Below are 27,840 nucleotides of genomic sequence, written 5' to 3'. Positions count from 1 at the left end.
CTCTGCCAACCAGCCCTGGCCCCGGCTCCCCAGCCACCAGAGGGCTCTGGGAGCTGCCGCCTCCTGTCGACCAGAGATACAGGACACTGGGCCTGCAGTTTGCAGTGAGGGGGCGATAGTGCCCAAGCAGGGGTCCCAGGGTCCCAGGCCAGAGGAAGGAAGTGCCAGGTGTATCAGTCAGCCCGGGCTCCGTAACAAGCACCACAGACCGTGCCGCTTAAACAGCAGACGTGTGTGTCTCACGGTTCCGGAGGCTGGGAGCCGGAGATTGCCTCGAAAGGGAACAGTTTCCCTAGTGAACCCTTTCACAGGAGTCCTCCCAACCTAGGAGTGATGGGATGGCCTGAAACCTAGAAAACTGCAACCCCCTGACTTTACCGTGAGCTCTGGGACAGGTCTGTGATTGGAATTATGACACCACACGTGGCTTGGGACTGCAGTTTCCTGTTTTAGTAGAAAGTCAGCATGTTCTGACCAACAGAACTCAGACTGGAGCCACGAGCTGCCGACCCGTCTGAGCCCCGCCCTGTGTGGGTCCGCTTTCCTCTTACCCTGACACCCCGTCTGCAGGGGCAGAGGAGCCAGAGTCAGACCAGCAGCCTAGTTTTCTGCCCTGCCGGTCAGCACTTGTGCAGGGAGGGGACAGAGGAGAGTGGCCTCTCCCCCTCCCCGCCCCGTCTACTGACACTCCCCCTGAAGGGCTTCGTCCTCCCGACACTGAGCCTCTCGTGTCTCCTGGCAGACTCAGCACCCAGGCCAGTCCTGGCGGGAGGCGCCTCTCACACCCCTGTCCCCTTTCCTCCCAGGCCGGCTGTGAAAACCCCAGCATCTCCCTGCACGTCATTGGCCTGAACGGACCCACACATGACCTGGAGATGACGCCGCCTGATGACCCGAGGATGAGGTTTGCACCTTCCTTCAGTCATGCGGCGACAATAACCGTGAGATCTGTGTCTGCTTATGTGGCTGCCAATTTGAACACCCAAGGAAAAGGCACGTTTTGTACCGTTTTCCTGGCTGCTTTATGGCTTGGTGTTCTGGGAAAGGAACACCCGTCAAAGCCGCTGCGATGTCTCACCTCACGCCAGGCTCAGATCCTGCCCCCCAGAGGCTGGGCTTCAGGGGGGCAGAGGGGATGGTCAACCACACGTGTCCAGTGGGGGCACCTGGGCTGCACGTGGAAGACTTTGGGGGGCACCCCTCAGATGAACAGATGCACCTTTCCAAGAAAGTCCAGGTAATCGGACCTACTGTGCATGGGACCCCATTTTCAGAGCCTCACTTTAGAGCAGGGGTCCCCAGCCCCCAGGCCACAGAGCGGTACTGTTCCTGTTGGGAACCGGGACGTACCGCGGGAGGTGAGTGGCGGGCAGCGGAGAGAATCTCTGCCTATGTTGACAGCCGCTCACCATCACTCACAGCACCACCCGAGCTCTGCCTCCCCAATGAACTCAGTAAATGTAAAGCACCTGAATTATTCCAAAACCATTCCCCCACTCCGTCCGTGGAGAAATTCTCTACTGCAACTCTGGCCCCTGGTACCAAAAAGCGTGAAGGCCCTTTGCCAGGTCTAGGAACCAAGTGGGAAGTCCTGTTCCAATGAAGCCAAATCTCCCAGCTGGCGCACCAACCACACAGCTGGTGAACATATTGGCAAAGGCAACCGTCCTGTTGTTAGTAACAACCGGCTCAGGTGGATCTTGTATTCCAATCCAGAAGGCTGAGTAGAATCTGACTGAAGGGGTCTGGCTTTCAGTTTCATCTTGTCCCAGAGTCCAAGCAGCCTGGGGACTGGTTATACTTCCAGAGTTTACTAATAGCGATGTTAAACCCCACTCTGTTGAGAGAATTGATGGGAGACGCAAAAAGGGAAGGAGACTGGGCAGGCCCCAGCTTCCACTCACTCATCGATGCTGCAAACCTGTCCACAGGCCCAGTTAAGCCGAGAATGATCCATCCAGAAGCTCAGCAAATACCCAGCCCACATGTTGCCATAACGGTAGCCTGGGTCTTCCCTATTCATTTGCAGAGTTCTGCATTCCTAGTAGCTCCTGGCAGCTTCCAGAAGGGCGGGTGCAGTGGCCTCAGCCACTCTGGCTCCTCCGCAGGCCCAGCTCAGGGCTGGACACACGGGCGCTTGGAGCTGCTGGTCCGTAACGACACGGGCTTCTCCGGTGGCGGCTTCATTGCTGTCCCTGGTAGAACCCATCTGCCCGCGGCCGCTGCAGGACACGCTGAGGTTCTTTCGGCTCTGCCATCTCCAGGGGTGTGTAAAATCACTGGTCCTCAGGACAGACCCAGCCCAGGGCTCCCCTCTGCCTGTCCCTCCCGGCTATCTGTCCGTCCCGGCCCTGGAGTGGCCGCCCTACTCGTGCAGCAGGTCCCAAGGCCTCCGTCTCGGACGGCCCCTCCTGGGAGATCAGGCCCTCAGTGTGTCCCGGAGTGGAATCAACTTGGGCGATGCTATTCTTGCCGGGACCCACTCTGGTATTCTTGCCTGGAGAAGCCTCTGGACAGAGGAGCCTGGCGAGCTACAGTCCCTGGGGTCGCAGAGAGTCGGGCACGACTGAAGCGGCTTAGCACGCATGCCCGAGGTCTTGCCGGGACAGGATAACCGTTGCGATCTTTGCTTCGTCTTCTCTCCTGAGATCCGCGCGCGCCGCTGTCTTCCTGCAGCGCCATCCCTGTCAGGCCGCCTGGGGCCGGGTCCAGCACTCTCTCTGAATTAATAAGGAAAGTCACCTGGAAAATTTAAGCCATCTGTTTGAGTTAATTGAAAATCTCGTTTAGTCCATTTGGTGATGCTGTTTCCGTAGGCTTGATTAGCTTCAAGGACAGTGAAAAATTAGCCTCCATCAGGGCTGCCGGGACGCAGGCCTCGGGGCCTCTGCTCTGCAGCTTCCCGAGCTCAGCGCGGCGATGCTTTCCCGGTGCCCCGTAACCTGTGGTGTGTTCATGTCACGCTTTCTCATCTCCTTCCCCGTCACAGTCTTCGGATTTTTCAGTGTGAGCGCAGATCTGTCAGAAATCACGCAGTAAATGTGAGCAGCCGTTTAGCAAGCATTTATTATTTGCGTCCATTAGGCTGAGAATTTAGTGTGAATGAAATATGGAGGTTATTATGCAGAGGAGGGATTGGCCTTGAAGGAAGCATTACAACAAGTGGAGGGCTGCAGGCGGGAGAGGGGCTGTGCTGAGAACAGAGCCTGGACGCGGCGCCCCCACTGCCCCCACCAAGTCTGAGGCTTTCTCTCCCCGGCATTCAGGGCCTGGGGACCCTTTGCAGTGGGGGCTGCCTTTTGCATCACAGAGACTTCAGGCACATCCCCGCCCTCCCCACTGGATGCCAGCATGACCATCGAAGACACCCCAGGACAAGACTGAGAACCACTGGTTCCGAGTGAAGGTTCACAAGCCGCCGCCTGGGTCCAGATCCCGCTTCCGTGCTCCGGGGCGAGTTCCCCTTCTCCTGCCTCGTTCCGGTTCCTCATCTGCAAGAGGGGGGTGCATGTGAACAATCAAGGGCTCACTCTTGTGGGTGTTGTGAGGATTAGACCGAGCACGCCGCACAGGCTGGTTCTCCCGTCTCGTGCCCTGAGTCCTGCCTGCTGGCCACTGGCACTCCGCCCTGCCCTCAGAACTTCAGGTCCATTTCTAACTGCCAGTCCAACATCTCCCCTTCAACTGGTCAGGTTGTGATTCTCAGAGGAAGTAAATGAGCAGGTGTCAGAGGTTTTATTTGACTCACTAATTAACCAGTGGGGCATTAGAACCAGTCCAGGGACAGTTGAGAAGCTCGGTGTGTGTGGACAGTCTGACAAGAAATATAAGGTCAAGCTTGAGGGTTACAGATCCCCCAGGGCCCTGACTGTAACCTTGGGGCTCTCTGAACAACCAGACAGAAATCCATGTGAGATGTCCACCCCAGCAGGGCTGCCCAGGCCATCGCAAGGCAAGCCAGGCATTGCACAGGAAGATACTCCGCGCCCTCACTTGCTCTTTGCAGGTTTCAAATAAATCCTCTCTCTCTCTCTCTAAACGGTATCCTAAGCTGGCTTTCCCGGTGGCCCAGAAGTGAAGAGCCCCCCTGCCAGTGCAGGAGATGCAGATTGGATCCCTGGGTTGGAAGATCCCCTGGAGGAGGGCATGGCAGCCCGCTCCAGGATTCTCACCTGGAGAATCCCATGGACAGAGGAGCCTGGCGGGCTGCAGTCCAGGGGGTCACAAAGAGTCGGACACAACTGAAGTGACTGACCACACACACACGTGATGCTCGAAGCTCAAGCTCCAGTTCTGGGCGGGGCCCGGCACGTGGTGCGAGCTGGGCTTGCTGAATGGGCAAATTAGGTTTAAAATTAGCCGATAAAGTCCTGTTTTAATAGGAGCCTTGTAGATATGGATTTTTTTGGGTTGTCCTGGAAGCAAAACTTGACAGATACTTGGCCCTTGCTGCCGTTCTGCCTTCTCAGTACAGGACGCTGTAGAGACCACCATTTACCCGTCCTGGGCTTGCAGCTGGGATCCTCACAGCAAGACAGATTAACAGGAGGGAAGCACAGTTTATTCATACATGCCCTGCACACAGCATGGGAAAACATCTCAACCCAAAGCAGCTCAAAGCATCGGTTCCCAGTGCAGCCTTTGCAGCATCGTCCACCGGAAGCAGTAAACTCGGAGAGAGTTACCAGAACGAGGAAGCAGGTGCAGGGTTCCCAGGGCAGCAGCTGCAGGTGGCACATGAACCAGAGGGCCCCGTGGGGAAGATGGGCGCTCAGGCTCCCCGATGCATCTCTGGGCCAGTGAGAGTCTGCCTCCAGGAAGAGGAAACTATTTCCTGCCATGAGGCAGAAACAGGGGGGCTTTGCTGGGTTTGCTCCTTCCTAATTGTCTTCAGCTCAAAATAATTGTCTTGTCAAAAAGGCATATTTCGGGGTGACCTAGTCTGGTCTCCTTCAACACTGCTGCTGCTGCTGTTGCTAAATCACTTCAGTCGTGTCCAACTCTGTGTGACCCCATAGACGGCAGCCCACCAGGCTTCCCCGTCCCTGGGATTCTCCAGGCAAGAACACTGGAGTGGGTCGCCATTTCCTTCTCCAATGCATGAAAGTGAAAAGTGAAAGGGAAGTCGCTCAGTCGTGTCCGACTCTTCGCGACCCCATGGACCGCAGCCCACCAGGCTCCTCCGTCCATGGGATTTTCCAGGCAAGAGCACTGGAGTGGGCACCAGCGCCTTCTCCACCTTCAACACTAGAGTCACTAAATCTAAAGAAGGTAAAAGGTGGAGGGATGGAAAAGGAAGGAAACCTATGTCATGCCCTCAACAATCCAGGCAAGGATAGACAAACAAAGAAATATATAATAGTCAAAAGTTAAGTACCACCAGGTAGACATCAGTTCTGTCCAGAATTTTGCTGAAAGACTGAGAAATCCGGGGAGGAAGAGGGGTGGACACAGGCAGGATTCGGCCACTTGGGGACACAGACGGAGATCGTATGGACCCAGGAGGAGCGTGCAAGGCGGCTCCTGGGTCAGGTGTGGGCCGGTCTGGTTGGGTGTTGTTTTCACGCTTGTCCTTCCCTCTGCCCTTCTCTCAGGAGCCAGGGTGTGTGTCTCACAGACGTGACTGGGTCCCCCTGGGCCTCACACAGCCCCGCCGTGAGCCCCCCTCTACTGCTCCACAGAGGCAGGGCCGAGAACCCAGAGGTTACAGGCAGGGTCTGCAGCTTCCCTGGTGGTGCTAGTGGTAAAGAATCTGCCTGCCGACGCAGGAGACGCAGGAGACGCGGGTTCCATCCCTGGGTTGGGGAGATCCCCTGGAGCCGGGACTGGCACCCACCGCAGGATTCTTGTCTGGAGAATCCCATGGACAGAGGAGCCTGGCGGGCTGCAGGCCATGGGGTCGCAAAGAGTCGGACACGACTGTGCACACAGCTGACTCCACACAGAGCCTGGAAGGTGCCCTGGGACTCAAGCCAGGCAGGACCACCCTTCCCTCCACGCGGCCTCCACAGGGAGATGCAGAGTCCCCAAAGGCCAGGGGCCACTTCCTGCAGACGGGTCAGGGCCCTTGGAGAGGAAGCAAACGTTTCCGTGTCAGTCGGCTCCCCTTCATCCCGCGCACCCCCACTCTCTGCTGTGGCTCCTCAGCCAGCCCAGCTCCCCTGCAGGGTTCTCGGGCAGGGGAGGGGTGGCTGACTTCCAGGCTCCCCAGTCCTTGCCCTGGCAAAACACCTACTGCCTTCCTCGTCTGCCAGGCGCTCTGGCGGGCCCATGACGCCACGGCAGCTCCAATTCAGTAGCCGCGTGCAGGGGGGAGGGGGCGGGGGAGGGCACGGGTGATGAGCGCCAGGGAGGACGAGGCAGCCCCGTGCTCACACAGGGTGCTCACACAGCCGAGCAGAGCCGGGGCCTCCACGGGAAAGGGTTCCCCACAGAGAACCGGGAATGGGGTTGGGGCACGGGGCCCAGGGATGGGCGCCCCTTGTTACTCAGGGCACAGTGATCCTCGCCTCTCCAGGAAGTGCGCCTGCGGCAGGGCCTGCGGTTTCCGAAGTTTCACACGGAAGCCCGGCTGCGCTGACGAAAGGAGCGCAGCTGCTACTTTCCTTGCGGGTCTGTTGAGCTGGGTGTGGAATGAAGGTGCAGCAGAGCCCCGACGCGGTCATTGTGAACTGGCGTCGAGCTGCGCTGATGTGTGTGTGTGTGTGTGTCTCCTCCTGCAGACACGCCATTCAGATGCCGTCCAGCCGGTGGCTAGGGTGCCCGTCCTGCGTCCGGTGGCCGTGGGGCTGATCACGGAGCCTGAGAACGGAGGCTAGTGCCCTGTGCCCGACGCTCTTGGGCCAGGCGGGCTCTCCCCGCCCCCACCTCTCGCTTCTGTTGTTTCTCGTCCATTTGTTCGCCTTACGGTCCAGCACCAAGACCTACATCTGCCTCGCGCGGGGCTAGCCATCCCCGGTCAAGTGCAGGAGCTCTCGTTTACTTGTTCTTGTCCGTTTCACTCTCTGCCCCCTGCCTGGCCCCCACCCCTTCAGTTCAGTTCAGTTCACTTCAGTCCTTCAGTCGTGTCCCACTCTTTGCGACCCCATGAGTCGCAGCACGCCAGGCCTCCCTGTCCATCACCAGCTCCCGGAGTTCACTCAGATTCAGGTCCATCGAGTCAGTGATGCCATCCAGACATCTCATCCGCTGTCATCCCCTTCTCCTCCTGCCCCCAATCCCTCCCAGCATCAGAGTCTTTTCCAATGAGTCAACTCTTCGCATAAGGTGGCCAAAGTACTGGAGTTTCAGCTTTAGCATCATTCCTTCCAAAGAAATCCCAGGGCTGATCTCCTTCAGAATGGACAGGTTGGATCTCCTTGCAGTCCAAGGGACTCTCCAGATTTGTCTCCAACACCACAGTTCAAAAGCATCAATTCTTCGGCGCTCAGCCTTCTTCACAGTCCAACTCACATCCATCCATGACTACTGGAAAAACCATAGCCTTGACTAGACGGACCTTAGTCAGCAAAGTAATGTCTCTGCTTTTGAATATGCTATCTAGGTTGGTCATAATTTTTCTTCCAAGGAGTAAGCGTCTTTTAATTTCATGGCTGCAGTCACCATCTGCAGTGATTTTGGAGCCCCCAAAAATAAAGTCTGACACTGTTTCCACTGTTTCCCCATCTATTTGCCATGAAGTGATGGGACCAGATGCCATGATCTTCGTTTTCTGAATGTTGAGCTTTAAGCCAACTTTTTCACTCTCCTCTTTCACTTTCATCAAGAGGCTTTTTAGTTCCTCTTCACTTTCTGCCATAAGGGTGGTGTCATCTGCATATCTGAGGTTATTGATATTTCTCCTGGCAATCTTGATTCCAGCTTGTGCTTCTTCCAGCCCAGCGTTTCTCATGATGTACTCTGCACAGAAGTTAAATAAGCAGGGTGACAATATACAGTCTTGACACACTCCTTTTCCTATTTGGAACCAGTCTATTGTTCCATGTCCAGTTCTAACTGTTGCTTTCTGACCTGCATACAGATTTCTCAAGAGCCCTTTAAAACGCCAAAAATGTGCTTTGAGCAGCCTCTGTCCCGTCAGTGCTGGTAAAACGTGCGGCGGTGTGTGTGCTTGCCTTACGTACATAGCGCTGGGATATAGATACAGACGCGCACGTGCAGACGTGTGTTGCCTGTGTGGGCGCCTGCCGCCTCTGTTTCCCCTCGGAACTCTGTAAAGACCTAGCACACGGGTGTGTGTGCGGCTCACTGCTTCCAGCTGTGCACGTTCCCCGGGGCTGGCACTCTCAGGGCATCCCCCCCGCCACCCGCTGCCTCCAGGCTCCTCCTGCACCCTCTCCACCTGTGATGCGCCCCGTTCCAACCTCAAGAGGAAATGCTGCTTCCTTCTGCCGGGTCAGTAGAAAGTGTGGGCTCCCTGAGAGACTGGCACACTGGATCCAGAGCAAGCCTTTATAAGGATCAGAAGTCATCAGAGCAACGGAAACATAACAGAAAAACAGGGCCTTAGTTCCTGAGGACCTGAGCGCCACCCCCATCAACAATTAACCACTACCTCCTCCCTGGTGGCTCAGCTGGTAAAGAATCCGCCTGCAACGTGGGAGACCTGGGTTATGTTCGATCCCTGGGTTGGGAAGATCCCCTGGAGAAGGGAAAAGCTACCTACTCCAGTATTCTGGCCTGGAGAATCCCAGGGGCTGCATCGTCCATGGGGTCGCAAAGAGTGGGACACCAGGGAGCGAGTTTCACGTTTCTATTTTCACCCCCACCCCCACCATCAACACCCCCACCAGGACCTCTGCCGTCATCATCGTCACCTCAAGCTCCTCCTCCAACACCTGCACTTTCACCACCATCATCACCACCACCTGACTTGCCGATTTTTGCTTTTAAATTAGGGGTAGAAGCAAGGCTCCAACACAAGATTCCTGACCCCTGACTGCCGCGTGTGTCCTTGTTCCAGAGCTCTCACATCTGCCGGGTTTCACTTGGTGCCTGACCTCTCAGGGGCACACACAGGACCATCTCTGTAACTCTCCCCTATCTGGTTTTCTCCACTGGGGGTGTGGCTTGGGTTTGGGGGGGTTTTAAGCCTCCTCAGGTGATTCGGAAGTGTGAGCAAGGCAGGAAAGCCCTTCTTGGGAGCAGTTTTTCACCTGGAAAGGAAGGTCTGTGTCATTTTCCTTTTTTTTTTTTTTTTTTTTTGGTAATTTTATTTCTTTCTCCGTTTGGGCCGTGCTGGGTCTCCGTTGCTGCAGAGGCTTTCTCTAGTTGTTGTGGGTTGTGACGCACAGGCTCGTCGTCGTGGTCCTTATCCTGTTGCAGAGCCTCAGCTCTAGGCACAGGGGCTTCGGGAGCTGCAGCATGCCAGCTCAGTAGTCACAGCTCCCAGGCGCTGGAGCGCAGGCTCAGGAATCATAGCGCCCAGGCTTAGTTGCTCTGAGGCATGGGGGATCTTCCTGGACCTGGGGTCGAACCCGCATCCCCTGCATTGCAAGTGGATTCCTTACCGCTGAGCTACCAGGAAAGTCCCATGTCGTTTTCAAATCAAAGATGCTGCCCCACCACCTCCATCCCTGAACCTGCCATCCTACTAACATATTTCTAATCTTCTGCCTTTATATGAATGACTGTGAGAAGGCACGTGTTTCATCTGAATTTGATTTCCAACTTGATTCGAAGGTGTTTGGGGGATGAATTAGAAATGCATAACGCTGTCTAATGCCCGCAGAGTGAGACCTCACTCCGTTTACCTCATGTATTAAGTAGTGAACTGGCCAGACATTCACATGACTTCATCTCAGGGAGCCGTTCAAGGGGCTTTGCACAGCCGGACAGCTGTTGTGTTTGTGGTATCAGAGTGGGGTGTGGTTTTGTTACCCATGAGGGCAAGAAGCTCTTCATGGCGACTGCAGAAATATGGAAGGTCCAGTCTGGAGAGATGCCGCTTCTTCATTCTACGAATGCTTTGGAAAGGGGGTTCTCAACGTTACTGTTGATCACAGGTTTCCAGGTTCTCATCCATCAAAATGTCTCATGCTTTAGAATCCTGGGAATCTGGTCGTGGATGTCCAGAAAGAGAAACTTCTGGTGAAGAACACGTGTTCTCCATGGTTGTGGTTTGTGTTTAAAGGGAAGCGAGATCATTCTGAAGACCCTGTCCCTAGATATGCAGGGACTGAGTCTTGTTTGGCAGATTTCGGCAGAGCAGAATAGCCCGTGCTCTCCTCCTCATCTTAGCAGCCAGCCCTGCAGTGCGGCCAGTACCTCAGATGGAAAGGAAAGCTCACGTGGTCTCTTCCTATGTTGAAAGCAAAATTCTGGGGCCTCCCTGGTGACTTTGTGGTAAAGAATCCGCCTGCCAGCGCAGGGGACACGGGTTCGATGCCTGGTCCGGGAAGATCCCATGTGCCGGGGAGCATCAGAGCCTGCGTGTGAGAGCCGCGAGTGCGGAGCCTGTGCCCTGGCGCCTGCGAGTCACAACTGTGAGTGTGTGTGCTGCAGCTCCTGAAGTCCCTGGAGCCCGTGCTCTGCGACAAGAGAAGACGCCGCAGTGAGAAGCCCATGTATCCCGACTAGAGCGCAGCCCCCACGCATGACAACTGAAGAAAGCCGTGCGGCAGCAAAGACTCAGCACAGACAGAAACAAATAAACAGACATTTTTAAAAAGTGAAATTACGGAAGTCTACATCAGATAGTCACTTGTCTTACCGTCGCATCCTCATATCTTGCAAAGTGCAGTCCGCCTGCAGATATTTTTGTGCAATTAAGAGGCTGCTCCCAGGGCTCAGGTGTGGAGCCGTATACTTGATCACAGCAGCGTTTGTTATTTGATGTCATTTCCGTTTGTTCAGTGATGCTTTCTGTTACCATCTTCCTGCCCTCTCAAAGTATTTTTCGCTCCAGCCTCACGCAGGGGCCAACCCTCACTGGAAACGCCAGCATCAGTCGCAGGCCCCTGATTTCACTGGATCAGCAGGCCTTTCGCCCCCCTGGCCTTCGCTGCCACATGACTGTCAGAACCTCTGCCAGAACTCGCAATACCGAGAAGCGACACGGCACATTAGTCCCTGCGCAGGAGACGCTGCTCTATTAATATTTTACGGGAAACAAATGGACTAATAAAAAATTCATATACTGCTCGGCAGGAGGGGTCGCTGTGTGTTGACTTGAAGGCCCATCTGGCTGGAGATTCGTGAGGAGGCTGTGGAATTTTCTCGGCCAAGCTGTGCTGTTTCAGCGACTCCGGCTCCCACATGGTTCCTCCTATCAGAGCAGTCCTCACCCTGTACTGAAATTTGGGGGTTCTCTGTCTCCCCACAAATAGGGAGCTCCCCTACAACCAGGCTTTGGGCCTCTGCATGCCAGCATCTGGAACCGTGTCCACACTGAGCCCTAAGTAAATGCTCTTTGAATGAATGACAGTATTTATGGGCAGATAAAGCGCTTTAGAATAAAGAAAACCGGTGGCATTTCTCCCAGGAACTTTTGTATCCTGTTAATCATTTGGTTTCATGTTCTTTTTAAAACACAATTTGTCCAGCCCTTAAAGCATAATTTTCTGTTTTCTGTGATTATCGAAATGCTTCTGTGTCTCACTGCATCTCAACATTGGATCAACTCTGGTGTCTCTCACAGCCCAGCTCCATCTCACATTCTTAGATTCAGTTCAGTTCAATTCAGTCACTCAGTCGTGTCCAGCTATTTGCAACCCCATGGAGTGCAGCACGCCAGGCCTCCCTGTCCGTCACCAACTCCGGAGCTTGCTCAAACTCATGTCCATTGAGTCAGTGATGCCATCCAACCATCTCATCCTCTGTCATCCCCTTCTCCTCCCGCCTTCAGTCTTTCCCAACATCAAGGTCTTTTCTAATGAGTCAGTTCTTCCCATCAGGTGGCCAAAGTATTGGAGTTTCAGCTTCAGCATCAGGCCTTCCAGTGAATATTCAGGACTGATTTCCTTTAGGATGGACTGGTTGGATCTCCTTGCAGTCCAAGGGACTCTCAAGAGTCTTCTCCAACACCACAGTTCGAAAGCAATTCTTTGGTGCTCAGGTTTCTTTATGGTCCAACTCTCACATCCATACATGACTACTGGAAAAACCATAGCTTTGACTAGATGCACCTTTGTTGGCAAAGTAATGTCTCTGCTTTTTAATATGCTGTCTAGGTTGGTCATAACCTTTCTTCTAAGAAGCAAGTGTCTTTTAATTTCATGGCTACAGTCACCATCTGCAGCGATTTTGGAGCCCCCCAAAAATAAAGTCTGCCACTGTTTCCATTGTTTCCCCATCTATTTGCCATGTAGTGATGGGACCAGATGCCATGATATTAGTTTTCTGAATGTTGAGTTTTAAGCCAACTTTTTCACTCTCCTCTTTCACTTTCATCAAGAGGCTCTTTAGTTCTTCTTTGCTTTCTGCCATAAGGGTGGTGTCATCTGCATATCTGAGGTTATTCGTATTTCTCCCAGCAGTCTTGATTCCAGCTTGTGCTTCATCCAGCCCAGCGTTTCTCATGATGTACTCTGCATAAAAGTTAAATAAGCAAGGTGACAATATGCAGCCTTGACGTACTCCTTTTCCTATTTGGAAGCAGTCTGTTGTTCCACATCCAGTTCTAACTGTTGCTTCCTGACCTGCATACAGGTTTCTCAAGAGGCAGGTCAGGTGGTCTGGTGTTCCCATCTCTTTCAGAACTTTCCACAGTTCAAATGCTATTTTCTCCTCTCCTTGAACTGTGACCAGGTTTCTCCTTATTGTTTAGGACCTTATCTGCCTACCAGTTCACTTATTAACTCAGAGAACGTCTAGGGAGAGCGGAAGTGGAGGCAGGGACGATCATATGGAGCCCGGATGCATCACCAGCTGGTCTGCCCACCAGAATCACTTGGCTCACTTAGTTTGGTGGATCCCAAACTGGGGCACCAGTTAGACCAGTTAGGTGCTTCAGCCCCACCCAGAGTCTCAGATTCAGTTTGTGTTTCCAACACTCCCCAGGTGCTGCTGGTCTGGAGGCCCCCACCTGAAGACCACTGACTCTGGTCATTAAACGTGGGGGGCAGAGACTGCTTCTCCTCCAGGGCCCAGGGTCAGCAGTCTGCTCTGGCCATCTCTCTCTGGACAGGCCCAGCCTCCCCGAGTGCAGGGGCAACAGCAGGTGCCGCAGGCCACCCTCGGGGCCCAGGAGATGGCCCCTCATCTCCACCCACACCCATGCTTCTTGCAGGTGGCAGCATGTGTACACGTGCGTGCTCAGTCGTGTCTGACTCTTTGTGACCCCATGGACTGAATCCAGCCAGGCTTTTCTGTCCATGGGATTCTCCAGGCAAGAATACTAGAGTGCGTTGCCTTTTCCTTCTCCAGGGGATCTTCTGACCCAGGGATCAAATCTGCGACTCTTGCGTCTCCTGCATTGGCAGGCACATTCTTTACCACTGAGCCACCCGGAAGCCCATCTGTGTGTGTGAGTGTGTGTGTGAGCAGGTGAATATATATGTGTGAAAGTGAAAGTCACTCAGTTGTGTCCAGCTCTTTGCGACCCCTTGGACTATACAGTCCATGGAATTCTCCAGGCCGGAATACTGGAAGGGGTAGCCTTTCCCTTCCCCAGGGGATCTTCCCGACCCAGGGATCAAACCAGTGTCTCCTGCATTGCAAGCGGATTCTTTACCAACTGAGCTATCGGGGAGGCCCTATATATACGTATATATGCATTTTTTTTTCTCTACTGGTTACCTTTATAAGCTGAAACAGTGCTCTTACAGGTTTCTCTCATATCACATTAACTGCAGGCAAGAATTTTTAACAACCCACTTGGTAAAATGGATCTGAAAGCCCTGCCCTTTCCTACAGGTCCATTCTCTGCCCCTCCCACCTAGAAAATTCTGTCTTTTTAATATTTTTATGTCCCTGAAGTTGATGCCATTTGCATTCTTCCCCAAACCCAAACTTTCCTTATTTATCTGTAGGCTGATTCTGAAAGACTACAGTCAATAAACAGCATAACTTTACCATAAGTAATTGTCTGTCTTGGTAGTGCTGAGTAGCACCCTATGACTGTGTCTCTTTTTTGTTCAGCTTTTTGTTTTTCCCCTGAGTTTTAAATTGCCTTTGTTTTTATTTGAGCTATTTTATCTTATCACACCCTCACCATTTTCCCCCAGATTCTAGCAGGTATCCTGTTGCTCTGCCTCCTTCCCCACTTGCATCCCTGCAAGACCACTCCACCACCCCAACGCTAGTCCGGGCTCATTGTTCTTTTTCACGTCAGCCCTGTGCCACCCGGGGAGACCCCCTCACTGCTCTCCGCGTTGGCCTCACATCACCTTCTTTCTTGATTTACTTTCACTTTTGTCTGGAGTACACCCTCCAGATGCTTTCCTGAGAAAGAACTATGGGAGGCAAACTTTCTGAGTTCTGCAATATTTTAAACGTCTCTCTCACGTCTGTTGAAAAGCTTAGTTGTATGTAGGATTGCAGTTTGAAAACCACTGTCCCTCATTTTGGGGCTATAATTCCATCTCATGTCCAGTGTTGCTTCTGACAAACCTGATGTCAGTCTGACCCTCATTCCTCTGAGAATTATGTCTTCCCCCCCGCCCCCGAAAGATATTTGGATGAACTCACATGTCTAAATGTGGGTCAGGTTTCTGTTTTCTTTTGCACCGTCTGTCTCATCCAGACACTCCCAGATGGCACTCCTGTTCAGCCGCATTTCCCAACCCCATACTGACTGCACTTAACCTCCAGGTCCCCACATTCTCTCTGGGGTTGACTCTGCAGGTGTTTCAATCTGCTGCTGCTTCAACCAGCCTCATCCCTCAAGACTCTTACGTCTGAAATGTGGTGAAACCGTTCCTGTAATCTTTATGTGAGTGTATACCTGCTTTATTCCTTCATTATCATCGTGATTGTGTTTCTGGGGAGAGAAGACAGAAATAAATGTGATGGATCCATCAACTTAAATTGGAAACTTCCAGTTATCCTTAATAACCTTTTTCCTGTTTAAAAAATCATCTCTGTGTTATAATCACTTGCCATCTCACTACCCACAGGTAACTGTTCTGAGTATTTTGATAAATTTTCCTGATATTTTTACCTAGAAATGCACACTTGTTCTTTACTTGCTCATTTTTTTAAATAATCACTTTCCCAGCACCATTTATTGTTATCAGTCTTCCTTTCCCCACTGATTTGGGATGACAGTTTAATATTATTAAATATTAAATTCTTAGATAAACTATTCTGTTCTAATATAAACCCTTGTGACTTAAGGCTGCCCATCATGATGGATCTACTGAGGGTTATATCAGTTACAAAGTCTATAGCTACTCTGTATCATTAGCAATAAATCCCCTCTCATCAGTCTTCCTCTATACTATCTCGTCATTTTCATCCATTTCTTCTTACATGTGAACTTTAGTGTTATTGTATTAGCTGCCCCCTCTCAAAAAAAGAAGTTCATTGGTCTTTCTGTTAGAAATAAGTTCATTTCTTTAAAATGTATTAAGTATTGACCATAGGTGGAGCACTGCCCTCATGGAGCTCGAATACTGTCAGTTCAAGCACCCCTGGACTGATAATTATTTTGAAAGTTTCTTATGTTTAGTTTCCTATTCCAGGGAGGTAGCATGTTTGTGTCTTAAATATAACATTCATCATCTGTGATGCCTGCTATCTTTGTTTTTAATCTTTCTAGATTTACTAAATGTTTATAATTCTATGAAATAGTCACCCAGTGTTTATTTTATATCATTTTATCACTTAATAATTACTTGATATTTGCATTCAAATTTATCATCAGATTGGTAGTAGTTTAGGACTGGCTGTGAATGGATTGGTGTCAGACACGATCTTCCTACACGTGAAGCTTTTCATTTTAAGCCTTTAGTTTTGAATAGTTTTTAATAAGGGGTATATTCAAGTAGAAGACATGCTTTAAACAAGAAGATACGGGTTATTAAAAGCTCATTGAGGTATTAAATACCATTAGGCTTAAAACACCTTTGCCGACAAAGGTCCTTCTAGTCAAAGCTATGGTTTTTCCAGTAGTCATATATAGATGTGAGAGTTCAGTTCAGTTCAGTCACTCAGTTGTGTCCGACTCTTTGTGACCCCATGGAACTGCAGCACGCCAGGCTTCCCTCTCCTTCACCAACTTCCAGAGCTTGCTCAAACTCATGTCCATTGAGTCGGTGATGCCATCCAACCATCTCATCCTCTGTTGTCCCCTTCTCCTCCTGCCTTCAATCCTTTCAAGCACCAGGGTCTTTCCCAGTGAGTCAGTTCTTCACATCAGGTGGCCAAAGTATTGGAGCTTCAGCTTCAGCTTCAGCATCAGGCCTTCCAATGAATATTCAGGACTGATTTCCTTTAGGATGGACTAATTTGATCTCCTTGCAGTCCAAGGGACTCTCAGGAGTCTTCTCCAACACCACAGTTCAAAAGCATCAATTCTTTGGCACGTAGCCTTCTTTATGGTCCAACTCGCACATCCATTCATGACTACTGGAAAAACCACAGCTTTGACTAGATGCACCTTTGTTGGCAAAGTAATGTCTCTGGTTTTTAATCTGCTGTCTAGGTTTGTCATAGCTTTTCTTCCAAGGAGCAAGTGTCTTTTAATTTCATGGCTGCAGTCACCATCTGCAGTGATTTTGGAGCCCAAGAAAATAAAGTCTGTCACTGTTTCCATTGTTTCCGCATCTATTTGCCATGAAGTGATGGGACAGGATGCCATGATCTTCGCTTTTTGAATGTTGACTTTTAAGCCAGCTTTTTCACTCTCCTCTTTCACTTTCATCAAGAGGCTCTTTAGTTCCTCTTCACTTTCTGCCATAAGGGTGGTGTCATCTGCATTTCTGAGGTTATTGATATTTCTCCCAGCAATCTTGATTCCACCTTGTGCTTCTTCCAGCCCAGCGTTTCTCATGATGTACTCTGCATAGAAGTTAAATAAGCAGGATGACAACATTGACATACTCCTTTCTCAATTTGGAACCAGTCTGTTGTTCTGTGTCCGATTCTAACTGTTGCTTCTTTACCTGCATACAGATTTCTCAGGAGGCAGGTAAGATGGTCTGGTATTCCCATCTCTTGAAGAATTTTGCACAGTTTGTTGTGATCCAGACAGTCAGAGATGTGTCAAAGATGCAGATGGTGACTGCAGCCATGAGATTAAAAGATGCTTGGCACTTGGAAGAAAAGCTATTAGCAACCTGCTGTTGCTGCTGCTAAGTCGCTTCAGTCGTGTCCAACTCTGTGCGACCCCATAGACAGCAGCCCACCAGGCTCCCCCGTCCCTGGGATTCTCCAGGCAAGAACACTGGAGTGGGTTGCCATTTCCTTCTCCAATGCATGAAAGTTGAAAAGTGAAAGTGAAGTCACTCAGTCGTGTCCTACTCTTAGCAACCCCATGTAGCCTACCAGGCTCCTCCGTCCATGGGATTTTCCAGGCAAGAGTACTGGAGTGGGGTGCCATTGCCTTCTCTGATGAGCAACTTATATACCATATTAAAAAGCACAGACTTTACTTTGCCAACAAAGGTCCATCTAGTCAAAGCTATGGTTTTTCCAATAGTCATGTATGGATGTGAGAGTTGGACTATAAAGAAAGCTGAGAGCCGAAGAATTGATGCTTTTGAACTGTGGTGTTGGAGAACTCTTGAGAGTCCCTTGGACTGCAAGGGGATCCAACCAGTCCATCCTAAAGAAAATCCGTCCTGAATATTCATTGGAAGGCCTGATGCTGAAGCTGAAACTCCAATACTTTGGCCACCTGGTGCAAAGAGCCGACTCATTAGAGAAGGCCCTGATGCTGGGAAAAATTGAAAGCAGGAGGAGAAGGGTATGACAGAGGATGAGATGGTTGGATGGCATCACCGACTCGATGGACATGAGTTTGAGCAAGCTCTGGGAGTTGGTGATGGACAGGGAGGCCTGGAGTGCTGCGGTCCATGGGGTCGCAGAGAGTCGGACACGACTGAGCGGCTGCACAGAACAGACTTAAAATAGCTGAGAAATCTGAGGTCAGCATAAATCTGTATCTTTTCTCAAGACTTATTTCCTTGTTACTGGATTGTTGTGGCATTTCTTTTCCTGTAGACTTCTAAGATTGGATGAGAATATTTTTAGGCGTTTTGTTAATTTCCCTGGGATTGGAAAACCCTTTGCTCTGCGTGCTCACGTCTGCACTATGCAGGAGTCTTGTGGTGCCTTCAGCTATTGCATCTCTTCCCATCACTCCAGTTCGTCGGTGAGAAGCACTTAGATTCTCAGATGTGAGGACCATCTGCTGTCTTCCATCTCTCCCCTGCAGGGACCCCTTCCTCTGCCTTCTGGGGGAGCTTCCCAAATTTTCTTCCATTTTCATTTTCTCATTTGCAATTCCAGTTTCTTTACAGTCGCCTCATCTCACCTCTTTGGTTGCACTTCTAAATAGCAAACCTCTGCAGCCTGTCTCTGTGACCTTCCATCACACCTCAACAGGAACGCCTGCATCAAACAGGTCCAAAAACCAGGCCTTTCGGTCACCGGGCTCGCTGCAGTGTCTGTCCAACAGGTACCAGAGCTCATTTATGGTGTAACTGGAAATTCAAAGTGTTCTGTGTGCAGCACGGGCTGGCACAGACCTGAGTGGCTGTTTAAGGAGCAAAGCTGAGTACCTGTTTCCTGGCTGCAAAGATCCAGGCAGACTGTAAGATCCTATTGTTACAAACACAGCTCCCAGCCTTGAGGCAGTGACGCAACAGCAAGGCGGCAGCCCAGGAAGCTGCCAGAAAGACACGTGACTCTCAGAGCCGGAGCCGCCAGAGGGCGGGGTGGGAAAGCGGGTCCCGGTGAACAAACACGCAGGCCCAGGTCCCCGGAGCCCGCGGGCTTGCGGAGCGGATGGTAACAGGAGCAGTGGCATTTCAGAAACTCCCGGAACCCGAGACGGTGGGAAAGCAAGAGCCGGGCCGTGCTGAGCGACTCTCCACCGTGTCCACAGCAAATTTCCGGGGACTGTGGGGGGGCGTCCCGGGGCCCGTTCTCTGCCCCGCGGGAGCTGATGCCCTGGCTCAGAGGCCTCCCTGCCGTGTTCGTTTTGTGCTCTCAGCTTTGGTTGAATAACAGCTGTGACTAACGGTCCTGAGAAGTGGGGGACCCAGCGATTTAATCCCCTGACTAGCTGAAGGCCGTGTCAGCGCGCCGGGTTGTTTCGATCCTTCTGCCGACAGTAATTACTGAGCGTACCGGGTCTCCTTCCAGCTCGCAGGCATAGTCCCGCAAACGCACAGCGTTTTAGCGATAAGGGATCTTGTCAGACATGGAGTCATCATTCTGAACACGAGATCTCATTACAGATAGAGTCGGGCGGGCGGAGGGATGTGTTTTTGTGAAGTTGCTTATTTGTTTTTCTTTTTTTGTCATGTCCTTCTAACTCATCAATGCACATTTTTCGTAAAAATCCTGATTGGGGGGGCGGGGCGCGGGCGGCTTTGGGTAACTGAATTAAATACCCAGGGGCTGAGTACAGAGTGGCCCAGAACAGTTCTGGGGTTTTCAGGTTTGGGTAAAAGCAGGTGCGTGACAGCTCAGATATCAGATCAAGTCCACCACGTGCCCAGAGCGGAGGCACCCGTTTCCCTAAATAGAGTGAGAATGGCCCTGGGGACTTGGGGACTGGAGCGCCGCAGCTGCCTCGCTCGGGGGCCGGGGGGGGGGGGGGGCGGGGAGGGGGACAGGTGTACCCCAGGAGCCCTTCCCGGCTCAGACGTCCTGGCCACTTTCACCACGTGGCGCTGAGTGTCCCTGTGGCAGGAAAGCCGGGCAGCAGGCAGCACCGGCCGCCGACTTACAGAACCTGGTGGGGCGGCTGGAAGGTGCCAGTGCAGGAGCGCAGCTCGGGGGCAGCTCGGAGAGAAACGCACCGCTCCCTCGCTGTCCCGCCGGCTGCCCCTGGGGGCTCCCTCCGGCATCTCTGCACTGGTGCCGCCCAGAGCCCCGGGGCCCTCAGCGCCGCCCTCTGTTGCAGGGAGTACTACATCACCATGGTCAAGTGGGCCACCAGCACCAAGGTCGCCGTGAACTGGCTGAGCCGGGCGCAGAACGTGTCCATCCTCACCCTCTGTGACGCCACCACGGGGGTCTGCACCAAGGTAGGGGGGCCGGGCAGGCCGGCAGGCGCTTCCCGGGCGTCAGGGTCACGTGGGAGAGAGGGAGAGAGAGACACACACAGAGAGGGAGACACAGAGACACAGAGAGAGAGACACACACACAGAGACACACACACAGAGACACAGAGACACAGAGAGGGAGAGACACACACACAGACACAGAGAGAGAGACACACACAGAGACACACACACAGAGACACAGAGACACAGAGAGGGAGAGACACACACACAGACACAGAGAGAGAGACACACACAGAGACACACACACAGAGACACAGAGACACAGAGAGGGAGAGACACACACACAGAGAGACAGAGAGGGAGAGACACACACACAGAGACACACACAGACACAGAGACACACACACAGAGACACAGAGAGACACACACAGATACAGAGAGAGACACACACAGACACAGAGAGAGAGACACACACTGAGACAGACACACAGAGGAAGAAACACATACAGAGACACACACAGACACAGAGAGACACAGAGAGAGAGAGAGAGACACCCACACACAGACACACACAGGCTGAGTGCCAGCTGGTCCAGGCTCGCTGGCCTCCGTTTTGCTGCCGCCTGGTGGCTGACTTGAGAACTGCTACAGACTCAGGGCTCATCCCCGCGGACGCCAGGTCCCAGAAGTGACCGTTCTGTTCACCTTGCCCCGGCCACTCCATACAGGGGCCTGCTCCTCGTCCTCCACTTGGCGCTGGAGAGGGGAGTGGCCGGGCCTGCGTTCCCAGGGCCCAGCACTGCACCCACGCCTGCCCCTTTCAGCGTCGGCGCCCCCAGCCCGGCCAGAGCCAGCCAGTCCCCTGGGCAGTCAGCCTCCTGTCTGCAAGTCACCGCCGTGTTCCTGCGGCCCCAGGCTGGCTCAGTGGGCGGTTGGAGGAGGCGAAGGAAGGAGCCCAAGGAGGAATGAAAATGTAAATAAGCAGGCCGGGCTCCCCTGAGGATCGAGGAGTGACCCACAGCCAGACTTCCCTGGCCCTGGACTGCGTCCTCCACGCTCCCTGAGCCCCAAGAAACGTCTACTCAACCCGGGCTCATCTCTCAGAAACCCTTTTTTGGTCCTAAACTTCTATTTTTATTTTTTGGGGGGCCCTAAATTTTTATTTCCCCACTGGGGAGGCAACGGGCTTGCAAAGCAGCCATGTTGTGACTTGGGAGATGCCCCCAAACAGCCTGACCCCGCAGCCCGAGGACGGTCCCAGGGAGCTATGGCTGGGACTGGCGTCCTCCACGGTCCGGTGACTTACTTTGTCTGTGATCCAGTCTGGAGCAGGTTCCGGGCTGTTCTGATGAGCTTCCTGAGGGGAAGGAAGGGAGGAGCGGGCGCAGCTTGTGCCCCGGGGCCCTGGGGTCTGTGCCCCTGGCCCTGTGGGGTCCGCGGTGACAGTCCTGCTGCCTGCGGTCAGAGTCTGCAGGTGAAGAGCAGAGCAGCCCCGGGACAGGCCACGGCGCCTGCCGCGGAGCAGCTGCTCCCGGTGCAGTGGGTTTGGTCGTCTCTCTTTCTGTTTTTCCACACGGTTCTCAGATTGACTGTTCAGCTGTGGTCTAAGTCCCAAGGGTTACTCAGAGTTGTGAACTGGAAATTTGACACATGTCCACACACACACACACACAGACACACACATACACACACTGTGGCACTTGAGACTTGCCTTTAAATGGGCCCGTGCCTGTCAGGGGCGACTGTCTAACGGGCCCGTGCCTGTCAGGGGTGACCGCCGAATGGCAGTCCTGCAGAGGATTCTCACCCCGGCTGTCTGTCCTCATGGCCGGGAAAGTGACGTCTTCCCTGCTCGAGGACACGCGCGCTCAGCTCTGAGCTGCAGCGCTAGACGAGGCAGAGAGCAGCCAGCCTCCTCCCGAGCCTGTGCGGCCCCCGCGGAGGGAGCCAGACTGCTTCTGCACCACCGGTCAGAGACCCACGATGTGCACAGACGCCTTCCACTAACCCTCTTATTTCGTTTCAGAAACACGAGGATGAAAGTGAAGCCTGGCTGCACAGACAGGTAACTATTCCGTGTGTAAACCCCACACTCGCCGTCCCCACCAGCCACCAAGTCCTCCTTCCCCAGGTGTTACAACATGGCTTCTGACATTAAACCCTACAGGAAGCTCCAGGAACACACACACATGCGCGCGAGGTTCCGTGGGGCGGTAGGGCCGCGCAGCACCCCTCGTCCCCCGCCCCGGGAGGCCCAGCAGGGCTGGAGAGCCGTGGGCTCTGTGGGAGGGGCTGCAAGAGCCTGCCAGGGCCGTGCGGGGTTCTCAGGTCTCGGGGTGTCCCTCTGGTGTGCCGCGGACGAGTTCCCCTCTGGTGAACCGCGGCTGAGCCACACGAGTTGCCTGGATTTAACCTGTGCTTACTCGGTCGGTCATGTCCAGCTCTTTGCAACCCCATGGACCGTAGCTTGCCAGGCTCCTCTGTCCCTGGGACTCTCCAGGCAAGCATCCGGGAGTGGGATGTCGTCTCCTCCTTCAGGGGATCTTCCCAACCCAGGGATCGAACCTGGCTGGCAGGCACGTTCTTTACCGCTGAGCCGCCTGGGAGGCCCACTTTGGTGAAAGAAAATGAAACATGGCTGACGTCCCTGATTTTCTCAGCCTGGTTCAAAGAAGCCTCCTTCATGCGGGGGGGACTCCAGACAGGCCCGCTGAGTCTTCCCTGGATTTCTGTCCCCGACTCAGCTAAGAGATGCAAGCGAGGCAGGCCTGAGGAACTGGAGGCTACCGGATGAGACCTGCAGCCAGTCACTCCAACAAGAAAGTTCAGCTCCCACAAAAAATAAAACCCTCGCACTGGTGCTTTCTTGCTTCGGTTCCTTTTTTCTCGTTGCACAGCCTGACGTTAGAAAGCACACGTGGAAGGTTTTGGAAGCCCACTTCCTTCTCGTCCTACCGAATGGGATGAAAATCGTCTGAAAATTCTATCGAACTGGATCTGAGTCTCAGGATGACGGTGGGGCCGGCAGAGGCGCGCCTCTCTGTGGACGGGGTAGAGTCCGTTCGTGGATGAATGACTGAAGCTGGGCTGTCCACAGTGGCTCTCCAGGGACATCCCAGAAGCTCCGCGCACCGTGTGACCTGCGGAGTCAGCGCCTGGCCTCACCTCCGTCAGTCATCTCAGGGGAGGGCGGCGGCCTCATCGAAGGAGCAATGCTTTAGAGACACCCGTGTCCTGCCCTGGGCCCGCCTGACGCAGAAGCGGACCACTCGTGTAGCCGCTTGCTTCCTGTGTCCAACTTTGAATGCCAGGTCCCCGCTAGGAAATACCCATCATGAGACTGTGCTCGGGCGTCAGAAAGTACTTGCTGGGGAGCTGAGGAGCTCTTGAGTGCCGCCTGGACCGATAAGGCGAGCGCAAGCCCCAGACGTAATGTTACGACGTGCCTCTTAAAATCACACAAGATGCCCAAGTGGTTGAAGCGAAAGAGTCGGAGAAGAAATCCATTATCTGCGTAAAGTCGTCTGTTCCACTAGTATGAGATCGTGCCAGACACCTCGTTTTGTGGATCTCCAAAACTCACATCCACCGCTTCCACTTGCTTCACGGCTGAACGCGCCGCCGGGTGGACAAAGCACGCTTTGCTCTTCGGTGATGGCATCTGGGTTGCTCCTGCCCTGCGGCTGGTGTGGGTCATGCTGCGGAGGGCACAGCGCCGAGTGACAGGGGCCGCCCGCCATGTGACTCCAGGTCCCTGAGATGCCCGGGATGACAGAGTCAGGAAGCGGGAGGCTGCGTGGGGGCTGCAGCGGTTGCCGAGCTGGAGGCGGAGGAGCAGCTAGTGGATTCCAGGCTCCGCCCCGAGGAGAAGGAAACCCGCCAGGGTGTGCGCCACATCGCGAGTGCGCCCGAAGCTGCAGAGGGCTTGCTTCTATGAACATGTTTTCGTTTGTGTCATCCTTGACTTTGTAAGGAATGAGTCTGCTGGAGTAGCAGTCTCCATGATGTCTCAGTGAAGACAGGGAGAGGATGTCTGGGTCCCAAAGCGGGGAACGTGGTGGAGTCCTAGACTCTGTGCCTGGGGCGTGGAAGGGCTCGGCCATCGCAGGTGGGGAGCGGAGGTGCGGGGGGCCAGGCCTCCCACCATGGGCAGTTCATGTCTGAGCCGGAGGAGGGGGGATGGACTTAACTGAAGCGGGGTGCAGTTTGTCTCCTCACGGGCAGAGCGCTGTGGGGAAGCCAGGGTCACAGGGCCCCCTTCTCACCCCTGCCTTCCCAGTTCGATCCCTGGCTCGGGAAGATCCCCTGGAGGAGGAAATGGCAACCCACTCCAGTGTTCTTGCCTGGGAAGTCCCACGGACAGAGGAGCCCGGCGGGCTGCAGTCCCTGGAGTCGCAGAGTCGGACTGAAGCACACTCCTGGTCAAAAGTCATTGCACTTTCCCACTAAAGATACGTCTGCTGCGTGAGAAACCAGGTCTCAGCGAGGCTCAAAGTCTGGTCTCCCCCCTTCCTGCCGAGGAATGTTCCCAGGATGGATGTGAAGATGACATGGCAATGCATGGGGCCTTCTCAGTGTAAAAGCAAGGGCTTCGGGCCAGGATTAATTATTTATTACATTTACGCATAGTAATTTTCTCTGCCAAAAGTGCAGACAGTTCCCCCCCCCCCCCCCCCAGAAAACGGATGCAGTATTGTGGTATCCATCCTGCGGTTGGCAAATAAAAGTGCCTGTAAAAAGCCAGATTTACTGCTGGGTTTTTCTGTCACCTCTATTTTTAAATACCATGCCTCCAACTCTAAATAGAAAAATAAATATTTGCAGATTAGAGGTTTCATTTTACTGCAAATATTCATGAAGATTAAATGTCACTTTAATCACATGTTGGTTTATTTCTCTGGGCATATCACATTTGCATGTGTTCATTCACCGCGGGGAAATGAGTTCTCCTCCTGCCAGCTGGGGTTTATTTACCATTTGTTCCCCTCCGCCTCAGCGTGGATCTCCTCAAATCAGAAAATGTATGTTGTGGCCGACTAATTGGAAACCTTTAAGCTGCAGCTTCACAGAGGCTGGGGTGTCGCCCCCCAAAGCGAAATCCCTTTCTCCCCGTCCAGGCGACCGCCATCCTGAGGGGGTGTGGCTGGGCACTGAGCGGGACTCCTCAGCTTTTAGGGTGGGGGGCAAACCAAGATGCAGGCACATGCTCCAGGCGCTGGCTTTGAGTCCAGCCTGGAATTCTCCCCCAGGGAAAACTGGGAATGCTGGTTTTGTCTCCAGGGGAAAGAGACAGTGCGTGCGTGCGTAGCTGTGTCCGACTGTTTACAACCCCGTGCACTGTGGCCCTCCAGGCTCTTCTGCCCGTGGAATTTCCCAGGCAGGAATACTGGAGTGGGTTGCCATTCCCTCCTCCAGGGGATCTTCCCGACCCAGGGCTAGAACCCGAGTCTCCTGAATGAGCAGGCGGATTCCATACCTCTGAGCCCCCTGAGAAGCCAGCAGTGACAGAGGGTCCAGGGAAATACGCGCCTCCTACCGAATGGGCATGGGGAACGCCCCGCTCCTTTGACAGCGGCTGAGAAGCTCAGTGAGACCCAGAGAACACTGTGCTCCCTCCCACGTCGTAGCACACACGGGCGCTGTCCTTGTTTGCTGGGCCTTTTTTTTCCTTTCTTTTTTCTTGTCTCCGTGGTGAGCTATTCAGTATGAGGTGGATTTTATTGAATAAAAGGTCAAAGGATGGAAAGAATAGAATCCATTTTTAGGCAAGATCAGGTTTGTGCTTCTTCAGAATTATGATCGTTAACTCCTTGGATGGTAGAAACAAACTTTTTTACGAAACAGAAATAGACTCACAGACGTAGAAAACAAATTTATGTTTATCGAAGAGGGCGGAGATAAGTTAGGAGTTTGGGATTAACATATACATCCTTCTGTATATAAAATAACAAAGACCTCCAATACTTTGGCCACCTGATGCGAAGAGCTGACTCATTTAAAAAGACCCTGATGCTGGGAAAGATTGAGGGCAGGAGGAGACAGGGACAACAGAGGATGAGATGGTTGGATGGCATCACCGACTCAATGGACATGAGTTTGAGTAAGCTCTGGGAGTTGGTGATGGACAGGGAGGCCTGGTGTGCTGCAGTCCATGGGCCCGCAAAGAGTTGGACATGCCTGAGTGACTGAAGTGAACTGAACAGCAGAAGTACCTGTGTTCACTGTCCTGTAATAAAACCTATAATAGAAGAGAAGCTGAAATATATATAAGTGTGTACAGATACACACACACATAACTGAATCACTTTGCTATGCCCCTGAAGCTAACATGACGTTGTAAATCAACTCTATTTCAGTTTTTTTAAACGGTTTAGCAAACACCCCTGGAGGGTTTTTCAGGGCACCCTGGATTCCACAGCCCCAGGTAAGTGGGGAGCCTGACCCTGCACTTCCCAAGTGCTGAGCTGTCGTCTCTGAAGTCCTCACTTTCTTTTAGGAAGCTGGAGGTTTGACACGTGATTCCCAAGGCGAGAAAAGGCCCCACATAGACTTTACCCCTGTTGGAAATAACACAGGAAGTGTATCTCAAGATGTGTTTTATCCTGGTTCAACCTCTGGAAACCAGATGAAGCAGTTTATAGACTTAATCAATGGCTTCTGTCCGCAGAATGAAGAGCCGGTGTTCTCCAAAGATGGCCGGAAGTTCTTCTTCGTCCGAGCGATCCCACAGGGTGGGCAGGGGAAGTTCTACCACATCACCGTCTCCTCCTCGCAGGTGAGCCCCCCCGGTCAGGTGAGCCCCTCCCAGCTGAGCCCCCCATCGGGTGAGTCCCCTCAGGTGAGCCCCCTTCCTAGGTGAGCCCCCTCCCAGGTAAGCCCCCTCTCGGCTGAGCCCCCTCCCTGGTGAGCCTCCCCAGTTTTTGCTTAGCAAGTGGGATTGGCCCCCAGGGGCCAGGGCTGAGTGCACTTGTCACCTTCAAGGTGTGCAGAGGGGAGCAGGGCCCCCAGACTGGAAGGTGGCTCCCCTGTGGGGCCAAATAGGGCCCTGATGAGCCAGCCGTGCTGAGCGCGTGGAGGTGGCATTCGCCCCTCCTGTTACCGCTCAGGAGCGATGCTGCTGATGACGTCAGGGGAGACCCTGGGCAGTCTGCTGGGTCTGAGCCCAGGACACGTAGCCCACTGTGTGTGCCGGTCAGCCTGGCCTCCCTCTTCTGGGTCCTGGGGGCCGGCCCTGTGCCCTGGCGTCCCGCCTCCACCGTCAGCCAGAGGCACTGCACTTGCCTGTACAGTAGCTTCGGGCAAAGGGCCGAGGGTCACTGATCGGGGAACGTGGGAGCTGCATACGGTGTGTTTAGACAGAGCAGGCCGCCAGCAAGTCCACCCCCTGCAGGGGGGCACCCGGAGGCCTGCCCCCTCCCCGAGGGGTGCTCCGCGGGGCTGCCCTTCAGGGACCCCGCTCTTAGGAGGGAGGCGAGGGCTGCTGTCCTCCACCTGCACCGCCCTAGGCAGATGGGTTTGCATTGAAGCAGGTGCAGACCTGTTCAGGATCAGGACATGTGAATGAAATTGCTTTTTAAAAAGTTCTCAAAAATATCGCCCCTGTGACAAGCAGCAACGAAGACCAAGGCCAGGGCGGCCTTCGCCGCCTCCGCCCCTCCCTTCCTGGCTTTATACTTTCTTTCCCTGCCCTGTCGCATCCCCTTGCCCGATTTTTCTCCTC

At 53.3% G+C, this 27,840-nt stretch overlaps 1 protein-coding gene across 3 annotated transcripts in view; it reads left to right on the top strand.

The window, feature by feature from the left end:
• The window catches only part of DPP6 (dipeptidyl peptidase like 6), a 974,485-nt gene that overhangs the window by 883,046 nt on the left and 63,599 nt on the right, over positions 1 to 27,840 (top strand). For all 3 annotated transcript variants that reach the window (XM_018046661.1, XM_018046659.1, XM_018046660.1), the window contains exons 10-13: positions 807 to 904; positions 20,018 to 20,141; positions 22,147 to 22,185; positions 26,788 to 26,895. In XM_018046661.1, coding sequence (XP_017902150.1) covers positions 807 to 904; positions 20,018 to 20,141; positions 22,147 to 22,185; positions 26,788 to 26,895 — 369 coding nt within the window. The remainder of the gene's footprint in view (positions 1 to 806; positions 905 to 20,017; positions 20,142 to 22,146; positions 22,186 to 26,787; positions 26,896 to 27,840) is intronic.

The sequence above is a fragment of the Capra hircus genome, chromosome 4 (genome assembly GCF_001704415.2).
Source record: "Capra hircus breed San Clemente chromosome 4, ASM170441v1, whole genome shotgun sequence".
NCBI lineage: Eukaryota > Metazoa > Chordata > Mammalia > Artiodactyla > Bovidae > Capra > Capra hircus.
The sequence above is the reverse complement of the archived record's forward strand: the minus strand, read 5'-3'. Positions and strand labels throughout refer to the sequence as shown.